Source organism: Aspergillus viridinutans (genome assembly GCF_018404265.1).
Source record: "Aspergillus viridinutans IFM 47045 DNA, scaffold_11, whole genome shotgun sequence".
NCBI lineage: Eukaryota > Fungi > Ascomycota > Eurotiomycetes > Eurotiales > Aspergillaceae > Aspergillus > Aspergillus viridinutans.
In genome coordinates this window covers 659,123-675,504 of record NW_025091227.1, presented here as the reverse complement: position 1 = coordinate 675,504, position 16,382 = coordinate 659,123, and the positions used below count along the sequence as shown (strand labels likewise).

At 52.0% G+C, this 16,382-nt stretch overlaps 9 protein-coding genes across 9 annotated transcripts; 4 read left to right on the top strand and 5 right to left on the bottom strand.

The window, feature by feature from the left end:
* Window positions 1–156: 156 nt before the first annotated feature.
* Window positions 157–1,110, top strand: Aspvir_002347 (NmrA-like family protein; the record flags this gene model as incomplete). Its single annotated transcript, XM_043273948.1, has 1 exon — window positions 157–1,110. The coding sequence occupies one exon, from the start codon at window positions 157–159 to the stop codon at window positions 1,108–1,110; it is 954 nt and encodes a 317-aa protein (XP_043129883.1).
* Window positions 1,111–2,280: 1,170 nt separating this feature from the next.
* Aspvir_002346 (inorganic phosphate transporter) lies at window positions 2,281–4,011 on the top strand (the record flags this gene model as incomplete). The annotated part of the gene is made up of 1 exon (XM_043273947.1): window positions 2,281–4,011. The coding sequence occupies one exon, from the start codon at window positions 2,281–2,283 to the stop codon at window positions 4,009–4,011; it is 1,731 nt and encodes a 576-aa protein (XP_043129882.1).
* Window positions 4,012–4,120: 109 nt separating this feature from the next.
* Aspvir_002345 (uncharacterized protein) lies at window positions 4,121–5,108 on the bottom strand (the record flags this gene model as incomplete). Its single annotated transcript, XM_043273946.1, has 4 exons — window positions 4,121–4,420; window positions 4,472–4,730; window positions 4,776–4,914; window positions 4,970–5,108. The coding sequence occupies 4 exons, from the start codon at window positions 5,106–5,108 to the stop codon at window positions 4,121–4,123; spliced, it is 837 nt and encodes a 278-aa protein (XP_043129881.1).
* Window positions 5,109–5,537: 429 nt separating this feature from the next.
* Window positions 5,538–7,134, bottom strand: Aspvir_002344 (Zn(II)2Cys6 transcription factor; the record flags this gene model as incomplete). The annotated part of the gene is made up of 3 exons (XM_043273945.1): window positions 5,538–6,320; window positions 6,367–7,026; window positions 7,075–7,134. The coding sequence occupies 3 exons, from the start codon at window positions 7,132–7,134 to the stop codon at window positions 5,538–5,540; spliced, it is 1,503 nt and encodes a 500-aa protein (XP_043129880.1).
* Window positions 7,135–7,822: 688 nt separating this feature from the next.
* Window positions 7,823–9,337, top strand: Aspvir_002343 (uncharacterized protein; the record flags this gene model as incomplete). Its single annotated transcript, XM_043273944.1, has 1 exon — window positions 7,823–9,337. One exon carries the CDS (start codon window positions 7,823–7,825, stop codon window positions 9,335–9,337), a length of 1,515 nt encoding a protein of 504 aa, XP_043129879.1.
* A 191-nt stretch (window positions 9,338–9,528) lies between these two features.
* On the top strand, window positions 9,529–10,677 carry Aspvir_002342 (alpha/beta hydrolase; the record flags this gene model as incomplete). The annotated part of the gene is made up of 2 exons (XM_043273943.1): window positions 9,529–9,753; window positions 9,799–10,677. The coding sequence occupies 2 exons, from the start codon at window positions 9,529–9,531 to the stop codon at window positions 10,675–10,677; spliced, it is 1,104 nt and encodes a 367-aa protein (XP_043129878.1).
* A 25-nt stretch (window positions 10,678–10,702) lies between these two features.
* On the bottom strand, window positions 10,703–11,689 carry Aspvir_002341 (sulfurtransferase; the record flags this gene model as incomplete). The annotated part of the gene is made up of 1 exon (XM_043273942.1): window positions 10,703–11,689. One exon carries the CDS (start codon window positions 11,687–11,689, stop codon window positions 10,703–10,705), a length of 987 nt encoding a protein of 328 aa, XP_043129877.1.
* Window positions 11,690–12,628: 939 nt separating this feature from the next.
* Window positions 12,629–13,620, bottom strand: Aspvir_002340 (uncharacterized protein; the record flags this gene model as incomplete). The annotated part of the gene is made up of 3 exons (XM_043273941.1): window positions 12,629–13,108; window positions 13,154–13,189; window positions 13,240–13,620. 3 exons carry the CDS (start codon window positions 13,618–13,620, stop codon window positions 12,629–12,631), a joined length of 897 nt encoding a protein of 298 aa, XP_043129876.1.
* Window positions 13,621–14,235: 615 nt separating this feature from the next.
* Window positions 14,236–14,763, bottom strand: Aspvir_002339 (uncharacterized protein; the record flags this gene model as incomplete). The annotated part of the gene is made up of 2 exons (XM_043273940.1): window positions 14,236–14,503; window positions 14,564–14,763. The coding sequence occupies 2 exons, from the start codon at window positions 14,761–14,763 to the stop codon at window positions 14,236–14,238; spliced, it is 468 nt and encodes a 155-aa protein (XP_043129875.1).
* Window positions 14,764–16,382: the final 1,619 nt, after the last annotated feature.

Below are 16,382 nucleotides of genomic sequence, written 5' to 3'. Positions count from 1 at the left end.
AAGACCGATATGTTCGTAATCTATATCCCTTGCCTTGATGATTATACTGATGTCCACGTCGAATATAAATAGCTGAAAAGACACTCCCCAGCATCATCATCATCATCTTACTGATCTCATCCTAAAAGTTCCATATTGACAATTGCCCACCACAAAATGTCACCACCAACCGTCATCGTCTTCGGCCCAACAGGCAGCGTCGGCTCCGCGACTGCCCTCAGCGCCCATAAGCACAACGCAAAGGTCATCCTCGCCATGCGCGACACCACCAAGTCCATCCCCGGCCTCACTTCAGAGCAAGAAACCATCGGCAACTTTGAACGCGTCCAAGCGGACCTAACCTCTCCTGAAAGCATCCACAACGCCGTCACAAAAACCGGCGCCAAGCACGCATTCATCTACATCGCGTTTGGCGCGAAGGATGCGATGCGCGCCAGTATCGAGGCGCTCAAGGGCGCTGGGATCGAGACGGTCGTGCTTCTAAGCAGCATCAGCGTGGACATGCATGGCGATCTCGACGCCGTCCCACCGAGCGACTTTATTGCGTTTACGCATGCGCAGGTGGAGGTGAATCTACGGGATGTTTTCGGGGAGGATGGGTATGTGGCTATTCGACCGGCGTTTTTTGCTAGCAATTCGATGTGGTGGAGGAGTGGGGTTCTCGAGGGAGAGGTCAAGGTGGCGTATCCCGCGGCCAGGTTTGATTATATCGCTCCAGAGGATATTGGGCGTGTTGCTGGGGTGTTGTTGGTGAAGGGGTTGCCAGCTGGCGAAGATGGGAGCAAGAGGAGTTTTGTCGGTCTTGTCGGACCGGAGAAGATGTCGATTAGGGAGGCCCTTGGTGTGATTGGCAATGCCGTTGGCAAGGAAGTCAAGGTCACCAAGGTGGACGAGCAGGAGGCACTGCGGGTTATGATGACGGAGAATGGGCTGCCGGAGCCTGTGGCGAAGACCCTGCTTGTTCAGTTGCGCCAGCAGGAGGAATCTGGGGGTTTCTTCAATATACCGTGGTATGAGGAGGCGTCGGGAAATATTCAAAGGTACACCGGGAGACCGTCATTGCGCTTCCATCAATGGGTGGATTTGAACAAGGAAAAGTTCCTTGCCTGATTGAGAGTGGGCTGTACTCAGAGTTTAATTCCGGTATTCAAGTTATCCTAATGGGACTGTGAACATGATTGGCAGTTGATCGAAGGAGACGTTGCTCTATGACCCGGATAGAAGGTATGCAGTTGACTGAGGGTAGATTCTAAATTACTCAGTTCTAATTCACAACCAATGCAATGGAGTCTACTCTTAGACCCATGAGAGACATAAGAGGCGGCCTTGTATCGCACTACGTCACACATTGCCATATGCGCATGCAGCGGCTACAGAGAATAACTTTCCCTCAGAGGCAAGTAAGGGGCACTATATCTAGCCTCAGGAAAGCTGGAAATTTTCTTGCTTTCGAATTAGTGCCAAGATCATCGAGAACTGGCTCGTCTCGCATTCTGTTTTTCCTTTGCCTCCAAAGCATCGTCGTCAAGACGCTGGCTAGCTGGGTGGCCGAATCAGAACCTGTCTTCCATCTTTTCCAAGTTTACAGCAGGAACAAACTCTTTGCTGCAAATAAATCCAGAATGTCGTAATGATTTCAAAGCAACTTCTTGCACCATGCACCCCTACGATTCGAGAATATCCCACGTGCTGCCTCGTGCTGTCAATCGGGCCGCGACGCCATGGCTGCGGGTGGAAGTGTTCCTTCTTAGCCACCGACGTCGACGAGTAGCATTCAGGATCGAGCTAGTGCAACAGACTTCGAAACAACCTGCCAAGTCACGCGCCGAGATACCCAAAGTGGCGACACGGACATCACCTCCAGACCTGGCCAACGTTAACAACTGTCTTGGCTTTGAATGATATCCAGCACCTCAGGAACGTGCTGGGGAATGCAATGTGATTTGCAGATAGTTTCGTGGTGGTGGTCCGCCGAGAGCTGGGCGGACCTTGGCGCCAAGTCCGCCCCCCTGCATGGAAGAAACTTACTTAGAATTTTCAAAGCAACGAGCGAATGGGAACGGGCTGTGGCTTCACGTTGGTGTTGTGATGAGTTGGGTAACTTTTCAGATTGCCTCAGAAGCACACGTGACACGAGCTGCCTTGGCGAGCAGTCCGCAGATCCTTGCTTTCTGCCGAGCTCGATATATAGCGTCCCTCTGGTTGTCTGTAGTTCCCAGATCATCCATCAATTTCCCTTCTCACACTCCATCAAGGCTGTCATTGCAGCTTGACTTCAAGATGATCCCCCTCGCAACCGCCAAGTACGATTGGATCCTCGCCCTCACCTCCATCACCTTCGTCTTCAGTGCTTTTGGTAACGGGGCCAACGATGTGGCCAACTCATACGCCACATCCGTCGCTGCTCGCACGCTGAGCATGTGGCAGGTCGGTATCCTGGCCGCATGTACCGAGTTCATCGGTGCCGTGGCTCTAGGAGCCCGAGTGACCTCTACCATCAAGTCCGGCATCATCAGTATCGACCGGTTTGAAAACCAGCCAGGCCCTCTCATGCTGGCAATGGGCTGCGCTGAAATGGGCAATGCTGCCTGGCTGATGCTGGCGACCGGAATGGGCTGGCCTGTCTCTACCACCCAGACGATTGTCGGAGCCCTGGTCGGTGTGGGTTTTGCCGCTCAGGCACCTATCCACTGGGAGTGGACCAAGGGCAGTGTCTCTCAGATTGCCGCGTCGTGGGGAATTGCCCCGGCCATCGCAGCCGGCTTCTCAGCCATCATCTTCGGCGTGCTCAAATACTCCGTCCTCGAGCGCAAGGATCCCTTCAAGTGGGCCATGCGTCTGATCCCCGTCTACCTCGCCACGACGGGCGCCATCCTCGCCCTCTTCATCGTCGTCGAAGCCCCCACCGCCCCCTCCCTCGAGGAATTCGGCGCCGGCAAAGCCGTCGGCATCATCCTGGGCGTCTTCTTGGGCTGCCTCCTCATCGGCGTCGTCTTCTTCCTCCCCTACTTCCACCGCCGCCTCGTCAAACAGGACGCCCGCGTCCGCTTCTACCACCTCCCCCTCGGCCCCTGGCTCCTAAAAGACAACTGCCCACTCTACTACCCCGCCAAAGGCAACCACTTCGTAACAAACTACTACGAAGACGCCTACGGCGAAGTCCTAGCCGGCACGAAAACCCACACCCACAACGCCGAGAAAGCAAAGGCCCCTATGGACCAGTCCCAGCCCACCGACGCCAAACTCCTCGAGTCCACACAAGACGTCGAGCGCATCGCCGCCTCCGCACAATCCACTCCCGAGCTCAAACCCCGCAAGAAACACCTCGGTCCCCACGAGCGCTTCCTCCACCCCGTCGCTGACCTCCCCTGGACACACCCGCACAAGTGGATTGGCTGGACCAAGTTCCTCCTCCTGCAGGGTGTCACCCGCGACGTAGTCACCCACGACTCGGCCCAGCTGCGCGACATCCACTCGCGCGCGCGCCGCTACGACGACCGCGTCGAGCACCTCTGGACATACTGCCAGGTTGTGTCTGCTATGATGATGTCGATCGCGCACGGGAGCAACGACGTCGCGAATGCGGTGGGGCCTTGGGCGGCTGTGTATGCGACGTACCGCGCCGGCGAGGTGGACACCAAGGCGCCGACGCCGGTGTGGTTCCTTGTGGTTGCGGGCTTGCTTCTGGGTCTTGGGTTCTGGTTCTACGGGTATCATATTGTGCGGGCGTTGGGCAACAAGATCACGCAGATGTCGCCGACGAGAGGGTTTGCGACGGAGTTGGGGGCGGCGATTACGGTGTTGCTTGCGTCAAGGCTGGGGCTGCCGGTGTCGACGACGCAGTGTTTGACTGGGGCGGCGACGGGGGTGGCGCTGATGAATTATGATTTGGGGGCGGTGAATTGGAAGCAGCTTGGTTTTATCTTCAGTGGGTGGGTGTTGACGTTGCCTTCTGCTGGGTTGATTGGGGGGTTGTTGTGTTTGATGGCGTTGAATACGCCGCATTTTTAGGGGGGTGTGGATGGCATAGATTTTATGTAATTGTCTCTCGTTCTAAGTCAGTCCCTATATACCCTTGTACTCAATTAAAAGTTCTATCAGTCCGTTGTCGAGTCATGAATCATGCCCGCTCAGGAGAATGGAGCTTCCCGTATTGGCTGCTCCCTTCACCTGCGCGCTCAGCTTGCTCTAGCTCCTGGTCACCATCACGAGTCACACCCTTAGTAGCAGGAATCATAAACCCGGTCCCGATGTATATGCACACGATGATGTACTCCATCAGCGCCGCCATGACCACGAAAGGTCCAATGTCTCCACCCAGGTTACTCCATCTCTTGTCGTCAGGGTGATAGATCGACAGGAAAAGCCAGGCGATCCGCACAATGATAAACGGTATAGCCAGAGCCATACTCTTGAGCACCTATAGCCACCATTAGAATTATCCCTTGCACCATACCCGAGGGGGTACTACCGTTCGACTTGCCCGCGACAGACTCGCACACTGTCTCCAGAAATACCACTGGATAAGCACCAGGCCAGCCATAAAGACTGCAACAACAATATACGCCGCCTTGGTGAGCGTACGGCCCGTCTTCACCGAGTCTGCATCCGTGTAATTCCCGGTCAAGGAGCCGCCTGCGATGATCAATGCAATCCCGACAATGAACAACAATCGAGAGATGCTCATGGGCATATTAAGGGTCTTGTTGTTTTTGAGCTCGTAAACAATACTAAAAGAGTTAGAGTGTTCCCGCCTTGTCTGGAAATGCACATACATTATCCGCAGAAGACCGATAGTCGCTGCAATCAGGGGCAGCAGTCCGGCGTTGAGGAGGATTAGGGCAGCAATGTAGAGGCCGACGCTTGTCGGGGTGTTCTCATAGAGTATGGTGACGATAGCGCAGGCGACGCGGACTGCGATCAACTATCAGCTCACTGAACATGTAGCAGGTAGAACGAAGGCACTTACTCAAGCAGAACACCTGGAGGATGATCCAGGCCTGTCGGGGCCGGCCATGGCGGTGGAAGAGAAGGACCGCAGCGGCTACTATGGCAGGTACATAAAAGACAATCTGCGCAATGGCGACCTTGGAATGATCTGTAAGCATTGTGTACGAAGGATATCACTGAAATGAGAGTAGACAATGATGGTGGATTGCGAGTGTGGGTGATAGCTGGTGGATTGAGAACGCAGTTTCAGGGGAGAACACTCTACCTTTATAGCTCACGCATTCCATAGACCTCGTTCAGCCACCGCAGGTAGCCCACTTTCTCTCTAATCCAAGTTTGCTGCAATATCCAATCGACAGCATCTTCTCGTAAACAGCTGAGACCCAAGTCACGTGGCTCGCAGGTTTTGACCCAAACAGGATTAGCGCGGTGGATGCCTCTTATGCCTCAAAAAGCTTAGGGCTGACAAGGTTCTTTTCTCCCTTTGAAGTCGACCGGTGACTCCGCCTCTGAGGCTGTGCCACTCAATGGATTGGTACCTTAGTGGCTTGGAGATTCTCGAAGTCGGCCGTCATTTCTGGCCATCCTCATATGTGTGTCCACATTTGCAGCCCCTGGCGCATCTTCTGCGATGCGCCCATCAACCAGGCCAACTCTGCTTCGTCATTGTGCCGATACCGGATAGCCCATACTGTAATGATTACGGGTATTGACGCGGCAAGCATTCCCAGAAGCGACATGTCTTCTTGCAGGCAGTACTCCACCGACTGGCAGACGTTGCGTGCCATTCGCAAGTAGTTTTGTCCATCGCCCAGAGTCGGGGAATTTCGTTCGGTTGAAATATCTTCGTCGCCATTGGGACTCGGCTCATGTTTCTCACCGGTTACTTCAACGATGGGGACAGTGATGGCATGGACCCCCTGTAGACGAATGACATCGTACAGGTTGCTCAGCGTAGCCCACAGCATAGTCTTCGTGGCCCAATACAGCATCAACAACGTTGCAGTCTTGAGATCGGGAAATTCGTATATCACAGGAAACAAGCCTTGGTCGTGAACACTGTCTCTAAACGACGGCGAGAGGACAGACCAATACAACGGACCCTCTACCTGAAGCCGAAGGTCCTCGTAGATATCCTCTAAAGTCCGATCGATCCTCAGACATTCCTCAACAAGCCCGTATGTTGAATCCAGAATTTCCTTCCGGTGCAGAGATGACAATTGGTCATATCGCTGCAGAATGGACGGCATGCGAGCGAGACAATCCGCAATGCGGTCGGCCATTCGTTTCGGTCGCGAGGCCCACGGATCCCGGCACCAGACAGGATCACAAATGAAATTCGGCACGCGGTTGCCAATCGCGTCAAGGATCTTACCGTGTCAGTAATAGCTTCCCAGGAGAAGGGATAAAACGCACCCCCTGTAATCTCACGCCCACGAAAAGATCATGCCCGATTCCATCCGTATGAGCATCCATCCCACGCGCCTTGACCAGCGACAGATATCCTCTGCAGTGGCTCTGATACGCATCCGCCCCGTTATCCGGACACTCCATGAGCTCATACAAGCTCAGAACCAAGCACGCGGCCAGCGTCTCATCTTCGCGTACCAGAGTGCCGCTCCAGAGCGCCTTTTGCATCTCGCGAAGGGCCCTCGTGTACGCCCTTAGACTCTGATGGACGAGAGCGCTGTCGTTGAATCTCCTACCGATGGTCGCCGAGGAAATGGCCAAAGTCGAGAATTCCAGCGCCTTGGATCTGGTGGGGATGTCGGCGAGGAGAAAGAGCCACGGTTTGTACCAGCTGCGTGCGCGGAACCGCGGGTGAGGGAGACAGCGCCCGATGAAGGCGTCCAGGAGGTGTTGGCGAATACTGCAACTCATGATAATCCCATGTCCGGGACCTTGATCGAGTGGATTTCGGTTGATCTTTGCGATGTCCTGGGCCTCCTGGCGGGTTGTGCGGGCAGATTCTTTGGCGTCGGGTTGAACCAGGACAAACACCTTGTCGCGCTGGTAGCCCGCGCATTGGCGGTTGGATTTGAMGCATTGGCTGCAGCGGGGTCTTTCTTGTCCGCACTGAGTCTGTTAGTCCGGTGTGCTCTATCTGGATGGATTTCGGCTTACCGCGATTTTACGTGCTCGACAGGTTCCGCAACCTTGAGACTTTCCTCGTACACCGCCCATTATCGGACCCGTTGAGACGCGATGTTCTGGCTCGATCGATATAAAGATGAAATTAAGTTGGTGACGAGAGTGAAGCTGTTGATCACGAGCTGAGAAAGCTAAGAACAAACAAGCAGCGCTTATCCCCGGGTGAAGTGAAACCCCACCAATCAGTCCCAAACACAGCCACATGCCATAAAACACATGAGAATCTGTGTTCTCGATACCACTTGGTCAGTAGTAATAATGAAAATCCTAAGGGTTCTCCGTATGGACTGACCTGATTGCTATCTCAAATCACATATCTCAAACTGAAGGATGGTCGACTGGGCTCCTTGTACAGCCCAGTGTCTAACCGACCCAAATATATATAATTACTCTACCCTGTACCACACTTCATGGACACCGGCGTACAGGAAATATGATACCCTCATTGTCAAATCACACTATATTATTTTATACGTCTTAATAACTCATATTCAACCATTCATCACATTCTAAACAGAAAATATGAGCCTCGACTCCCAACGGTCTAGACTCTGTGTGGTGGAACTGGCTAGGATCAGGCAACAATGGCTGCCTTGTGGGCCTTGATGCCTAGGTACCATAATCTCGTTCCTTGTCACGCACATACATATCCTGGAGACGATATATAAGGTGTAATCTGTTGGATGCAAGGTAAATGCACAGCTACCGACATCCAAACAAAATGGATGACCAATTGCCCGAGGATCAGAAAGCGCGCCTGCACGAGGTTGCCAACCTCATGCTAGAAATCTACCAGACCTTTGCCCAGATGCGCTATCTCGACCCAGCAGGAATCGAACAAGGCCCACATAATATCGACCATCTGCGCCCATTGTACGAAAAGTTGAAGATTGATCCTGCCATCATCTACCTCTACAGCATCCTGCCCTATGTGAACACTCATGTTGCCGGTAACAAGGATTTCTTCCACGGTGGCGCATTCACGGATTTCCGGCGCGAGGAAGACGTGACGCAGGGTCGAGATCCATTTTACGGCTGTCCTGTTGGTGATGACTACGACGATGAGAATGGGCCGTACATTCGGCCGTGGGTGACCCCGTTGTCGCGGCTGGGGAATCACCAGAGCGTGATCATCTACGATGCGCGGCGGCATCGGATTTGGATTATCGACCAGGAGTGGTGGAACACTACTGATCCTGCGCTGGCGGATGGCCCAGTCACTTACTCCGATGATTCAGATAAAGAAGAAAAGGAACCAAAGAAAAGCAAGAACAGCAATGACATCGAGCATATACCCAGTCGTCGCGCTGGGGATGTTTTACGCGATATTATCCGCTGGTATCGTTCACTAGACGAGCTACCTGGTGGCGAGCATTGCGCAGGTGAATGGAGCCGGTATGATATACCCCTGAAAGAGCTGTACCGTGAGGATGGCTGGCCGGATAATTTCGACGGGGACAGCTTTCAGATTGCTCAAGCGAGGGCGCACTGTGCTTCGAGCGCCAAGTACACCGCTGAAGAACCACTGCGATGCGTGGAGAGATTCAAGCTCTGGAGGAAGCGTGCGGAGGGCCGCATTTCGGCACACCAGGCTGAACTTGCGGCGGCCAAGTCTACGGATGAGGAGTGGGCGGCGCGTTTCAAGCTGTGGAGGGAAGAGCAATGGTCTGCGAGGAACATTGAGTCTCTCACCAAGGCTGAACAAGAAGCGGAAAGGTTGTGTCCTGGGGGAGTATGTCAGAGGAAGGAGGATCTCCCTCTCTGGGAGCTGGAGAGGCTTCGGCATGAGTACAAGTGGAAGCGGGAGAGAGTGGAAACGTACCAGAACTGGGCGAACGAGTTTGTCGATACTGACCCTGTCCGTGCGCAATATTATCAGATCAGCTTGCAGCAGGCAAAGAGGGAGGTTGGTATCTATCAAAAGGCGTACGAAGCGGCCCGAGCAGACGCAGACCGGCTATGTCCAGGGAGGACCTTTCAGTCTGCTACCGGAATTGCTTCCCTTGGCAGAATGGATACAGTCACTAGTATTCGGGAGCAGAAAGATACCATGGCCATGATGCAACGCGAACTTGAAGCGCTCAGAGATTGGGCTCTACAATTACCAGACAGTGCTATACAGGCCAAAAAGCTTGTGGAGGAGGAGGTAGAAAGGTACCAACCGGGAATCAAAAACGGGAAGGAAATGCTACAGCGGTATGAAGCATCTTTAGCTGAGCACGGTAATCAAGATTGATGGCTTTGGATACATGAGATGAACGCATATCTATACCTCTTTGGTAGATTAGCTGCAGTTCGTACTACATATGGGAGAGCATCTGCCGTTGCCGCAGCGATATCACATCCATGCAGATGCGGGGCTGAGCATCATCAACTCTCCTCTTCTGCCTCTCAATTCAAATTTTACACTTTCATCCACCGTTCATCATGGCAAAACTTCATCTTCTAGTGATAGCATTTTCTCTGCTTGCAGGCGCTATCGAAACACCGCATCGCCGAACATACCTCTATGTCGGAGGCAATTACACCCTCAACAACGATGGAGAACACACCTTCACCAACCAGATGTACGTCGAACGGCTTACTCCTGTCGATGGCCCGCGTAAAAAGTATCCGATTGTGTTTATCCATGGAGCCGATCAAACAGCAACGGTACACCTTCCTTGTCTGAAAGTCTCACATAACTAACACGACCAGAACTGGCTGAACAAACCCGACGGAGGCGAAGGATGGGCATCTTATTTTCTCTCCCAAGGCTACGAATGCTACTTGCTCGATCACACCTCCCGCGGCAGGAGTCCATGGGATATCAAAAACGGACAGCTGAGGAAATACAGCGCCGAGCATCTGCAGAAGTTTTTTACTGCCACGGCGAAATACAACCTCTGGCCACAGGCGAGTCTTCACACCCAGTGGCCCGGAACGGGTGTTATGGGCGATTCCATATTCGATGCGTATTACGCATCTACTGTTCCTTCGCTCGCTGAGAACGCTGCTCAAGAGGCCTCCATGCAGCCTGCTGGCGCTGCATTGCTAGACGCCATCGGCAAGCCGGTGATACTTGTCGCTCATTCCCAGGGAGGATCGATGGCTTGGGTTACGGCGGATAGGAAACCGGATCTGGTGCATTCCATCGTATCAATTGAACCGTCCGGTCCGCCATTTCAAAATGCAGTTTTTGGGAGTGGACCAGCCCGTCCGTACGGATTGACTGATATACCGCTCACGTATTCTCCCGCAGTGACTGAGCCAGACGCGGACTTTGTTAAACAAACGATCAAATCCAACTCCAGTGCCACGTCAGATTGCGTGATCCAGGCCGATGACCCTCCGCCTCGACGGCTCGCCAACCTGTCTAAAATTCGGACATTGGTCGTTACAAGCGAAGCATCGTATCATGCCACGCACGACTGGTGCACTGCTCGATTTCTGCAACAAGCCGGAGTTCCAACAACGCACCTGCAGCTAGAGGAGCTCGGCATCCATGGCAACGGGCATATGATGTTCCTGGAGAAGAACAGCGACCAAGTGGTCCGAGCGATACACAATTGGATCGAGGAGCCGGTCTCTTCATGATATAGCTTCTATATGCAGTCTACAGTCAATGCACATCCTTAACAATCAACTCCGGCCGATCCACCCTCCTCGCCCACTCCATCCAACTCCCATCGTAGATCCGCCTTGGATTCCTAAACCCCGTCTCGCCCAGCGCCAAATCCAGCGCCGCAGCCGTCACCCCCGAATTGCACGTCAACACCAACGGCGCCCGCCCATCCACTCCCGCCCTCTCAAACACCTCTTTCAGCTTCTCCACCGGCAAAAACGTTCTGGACTCGTCCTCCAGCATCGCCGCCAACGGCACATTAACCGCCCGCGGCATATGCCCCGAGCTCAACCCAGCCACCGCCTCGTCCTCCTCCCCGCTAAACCGCCCCGCTATCCGCGAATCCACAATCTGAACTTCCTCCTCACGAGCCAAAACTAGCTCCCTCAACTCCTCAAACGAAATCACCCGGTCGCTGTCCAGCGGAGAAACAGGATACTTAGATACAGACGGGAGGGGCCGCATCTCCCCGCTGGCAACGGGGTAGCCCTGGCTAACGTACACCCGGAAATTATTCAGGACGTGCACGGCCTCGTGGCCGAAGAAGCGGAACATCCACGCGACGCGCGGCGAGCTGTAGATCCCCACGTCTACGGCGTCGTAGATGACTAGCACATCATCCTTGGTGATCCCTAGGGCTGCTACGCAGGATGCGAAGTGTGAAGCCGTGGGGAGCATCTGGGGGTATGGCGAGGTGGTATCTCTGATGAGATCCATGTCGAAGAAGCTGTGCTTGTTACTAAGTGAAGGTGCTGGGTGGTTGAGGTGAGGACATACATGGAGTTGGGGATATGCTGGGCATGGTAGGCGGGGGTGTGTACTGCGCGCCGGCCGGCAGCTACAGGGATGATCCGCCGGGTGGTTGTGGGTGAGTTCACGGCGGCGTGGAATTCGGCCGGGGAGACCAGGATGCTCGGGAAGGGACTTGTCATTATGCTTTTCATGCTGTTTGGCATAGGTTCGATGTTTTGGACCAGAGTACATGATTATATTTATTGCAAAGGTGGGAGAAGTGGGGATAATTAAGGATCCACTATCAATCACGCAATTTGCTCTAATTTAGTTGGGAATGGTTTATTCCTGACATAATTCTAATTAAGCGTAATGTTTAATTATCTTCTATCAAAAAAATGTCCTCCAAGGCTACATCAAGCACAGTAAAAATTGACATAGCAGTCCGGCTTGCCATCCACAATATCACACTGATCAATCATAGGGAAGAAATCGTTGCTGGGACAATCGGCTTCACAAATCACACCTCTTGGCACTGCCACAGGGGTCATCATCTACCAATGTTAGCCACGAGCCAGGAAGGGAGAAAGGGAGAATCACATTGAGCAAAAGCAACCGCTGCCAGCGCAAGAATGGTGAAGATAGGGCTGAATTGCATCTTGATCTATAGGGTCAGTTCACTGATGTATGAATACGAGTGCCGACTTACGTTGGGGACAGTAGACTTGAACCTAACCCGGTGATAAAGAATGGACAATTCTGTCTGTTTCCTAGCAGAATTTATACTCTGGCTCTGTGGCCAATTTCATTCGTGGATATGGCTGGGTTCCAATACCTTGCATCATGCACGTTCCTGAGAGCGCCCCTTGCCTAGGTTTTGTAACGCTGCAGCATAGCAATCACTGGCTCCTTGTACTCGGCAAGGCCTCTCAGATCAAGGAGCCAGAGCATATCGCTCAGTAGTGCAAGAATTCCGTTTTGTGCTGGCGGCTTTGCCTAGTGCATCTGGTTATCTTCTGTTGAATAGTAGTGACGCAGCTGCCCAAGTTCTAGGACGATGGATCTTCTTATGACTTGAGTCATGAAATTCACTTATTGATTTCGGTTCTGCATTAAAGATCATACCATCTGACAACCACTCGATATTTACATTGGTCAGATGCCCCCAGGTGTGTCGAGTTAGTCCACGGATCACAGCGCAAAATACCAACCAGCTGCAGCCACGACCACCAACAATCCTGTATTGAGGCTCGAGAAGCTATTCTTGCTTGCTCCCGAGAGAGATACTGGACCGGTAGGTACTGGCACCGGAACAAAAGTCCCGGTTGGGGTAAAAATTGACAATGTGGGAAAACTTGTCGTCGTCTTGCGAGATGAGGTTGATGTTGAGGTTGCGGATGATGAATCCGTCTCAGTAGTGTCCGTCGCGTAATCAGAATCCGTTGACCTCGTTCGAGTGCTGCTCTCGGATTTCGCCGTGGAATAAGCTGTCGTTGACTCTGTATCGGAATATGATGTCGTTGTGTGCTCCTCTGTGTGAGCGGTGTATTCCGAGGTAGTAGACACCTTTCCCCCCGTAGACGTAGACGAGGTCGTTGAATCGTGGTCTCCAGAACCGCCACCACCCCCAACATCGTCGTAGCTTCCACTGCATGTATGACCCCATTTACACTGTCCATGTCAGCACGAGTTCTGCCCTCAAGGCATCAGACTTACACATCCGCCTGAAGTACACGCATAGCCATACTCGCACTGCAACTATTAGCGCCATCCATAAGCAACAACGAGAAGGAAAGACACACATAGAACCCATCACCGCAACACTCCGACTCCATCGGTACACATCTCGTATCGCATTCCTTCTCGGTGTACACTTCGCAACAATACGTCGGTCCCTTGGACGGCTTCACGTCGTTGTAGCAAAGCTGAGCGGCCGGACAGCAGGATCCATCTAAGCAGCAGGTGAAGTCGCAGCACTGGCCGGCGGAGCACAAATGGGCACCTGGTAAGCAATCGTAGTACCGCGGGAGAAGATTGTTGTCGTATGCTAGCGAGGTGGATGCATTATTCGAAGGAGCGAAGCGGCCATTTTGAAAGGGCTTGAGAGTATCGCGCTTGAGGCTGGATGCTGTTGTGGTAAGGGAGATGGCCGAGGCCAGCAGTAGAAAGGCGAACCGGGCCATTTTTCTTGGTATGGATCATTAGGTGGAAACTGGGGTACATAGGAGCTTATATCTGTCTTGCGCCGTCAGGGTATGGCCTGGAGAGTGTCTGACACCTCGTATTCGGGGTTACTAACGATATTAAACAACTCTAGTTTCTTGGTTGAATGGATTGAGCAAGTCTCATTGGCCCTTGACGGTGATCTCTTCCCGAACCGAGTCAGTCCGGTATATGCCTCGTATTTACTAACGAATCGCACTGACACAATCTACCGGCATATCACAAGACCCTGTCCGCGCTTTGACTCTCGGCATTGACACGGCTGAGAGTTCTTCGCAAGGCTGATATAGCTAGGTTCATAAGGACCGAATCTTGGCAGTTGCGACAAACCTTCTACTAGGATTTGAAGAGGACATATCCTGCAATGCTGCAGCTTGAAGGGTGAAAAAGCTGAACTTCCGACTGAAGTATAAAGCTTTCTGAGTCAACAAGGATTGAGGAAAACATATATTACTATATTCTATACACAAAAACAATGGATAAAGGACAGAAACAGAAAAAGCGTCCCTGAGAATGAACGCAAATCCCACATTAGCGAACTAGCGCGCTTCTCACAGTACCCTCATGCGCAGGCCTTAAGAAACCTCCATCTGAAGAACCCCATCATAAGAACAGCTAATCTCAATCCCTGGCTCCGGGTCGTTCACGCAAATCCACTTGGTTCCAGGCGCGGCGCCATTCGCGTTCGAACTCAGCAAGACATGCCCATCTTCAGCGATGGAGCCACTGACCCTCTGAAGCTCCAGCGTGAACCAGTTGAAGTCGGGAGCGCCATTGGGGAACTTGATGTAATATTCGCCATTGTTGCAGCGGGCATTTGTCTTAGGAAGGTCGCCATAGGTCCTGAATGACAAGAAAAGTGCTGGTTAGTCTGGTATTATCGACGAGGGGGCGTGGACTTACCAGATTAGGTTGCAGTCGGTGGGTGTGTCTTCTGGGTAGTTTGGATCGGTAACGACAAAGTGCATGAATGCGCCGGGGGACGAGGGGGCAGCTTTGGCCCAGAGGTCGCTGATTTGGATATAGCTGTCGCGCTTGATGTTGGTGGGAACTGCAAGAGCTGAGCTAGCAGCCAGGAGGATTGAGGCGATGGTGGGCTTCATTGTGTAGATGTTATTAAACTTGGATGAGAGGAAGAGGATTTGATGATGTGAAGATAATGGGAATAATGATTTAAGGTCAGGAAGGGAGATGATATTTATATGTTGTACACTGCTACTGCGATTGAGTATATATCCTGTCAACTAGCAGATATTCACAGTCAGCTAAGACATTAAGCCCAGGTGAAGTCAGAGATTCTATAATTATCACGCCGTATATGACGGATCCTGTGGCTGAGAAGGCATGGATAGCATCATTTCGGCGATCTCGATGTATCTCAATGGCTCCGGCCCTTTCCAAGTGAGACACTGAATCAGGCGCACAAGCTGCTCGCCGACTGTATGGTGCTTACATGACTACATGTTGCTGTCAGCGGTTGTGGCTGATGCTTCTTTCAGGCCCCCCATACTCCACCCGCTCAGCGCTGACAGGCTATAGCTTGAGATCTGTAGATCATTGATTTGAGTGCCCAAGCTAAGCTTGGATTTTGAGGCTTACTCATGTTGTCTGGCACACTTGTTAGTTATTATTGGTGGGGTGTCTTAATTTAGAAACCATGACGATCTTGGGACTGGATCTGTGAATCGTGACTAGTAGCAGTATAGCTATACTCTAGTGAACGCTTTAATGGATTAATGGGCGAGTCTGATGATCTCATGAATCTCACAAAGTTGCTCAAATAACTGTATTCTCTGCATAGTCTATGGATATTACATGATATATATTAGAACTAGAGCTCATAAAGCTATATATAATAGGCCACTTCGTGATACCAGTAATATTATGTGAGCAACAGACACTGTAAAACTAAATCATTCAGACAATAAATTACAACAGTAAGATGCCCATGGACGCTCCTATACCAAGTACTTTGGTCTTTGATTACCCCGCTTATGACATGTAATGACAAGAATATCAACCAGCATGTGCAGATCGGCTTGCCTGATATTAGTCGCCACTGACCTAGCTGGGTGAGCGCATTCAAGACACACAAGACACCTGGCTAGCAGCAGATAACTCACGCAGAGCAAAGAAGACCTTTGTTGCCTCATGCATTAATCTCCATTTACCAGGCAATAGCAGCGGCAAGCTGACAAGGAGCTCAACCGGAGAGGTCTGGGAAATAAAACGAAGACTGCAAAGAGATAAGTGGTCATGAGGACAATCAAGGATGGGCTTAAAAGACTGGCTTATACAAAAGCGCAAATGCACCTAGACAAACTGGATATGCTCATAAATTGAGTGTATGCGCCCATGTTAACCTGCCAGTCTCAAAGGGCACCCTTTCCTATCCCCTTCAAATAGGGCTGCAAGTGAAGCTGCCCGTTAAATCATCGAAATTGGTGACGGAACCAGAGTCAGAAGGCAGAGAAGCTAGGTTATAAGATCCAGAAGTGAGGGAGACTTGAGAATCGGTGCAACCGTATTCCCTTAATATTATCAGAAGAGGCGCATCTAGTCAAGGTGGTTCTTGGCCTGTACATACCTAGAGAGCGAACAGAGAAAGCCATCTGGGACTACTACTGAGGAAGTGTTGTGGTAACTATGCCAAAGAAATAGACGGTAGTTAGTCAAAACCATCTTCTGCCTAGCCATGACTATCAACAGTTTCCCGGCTGGT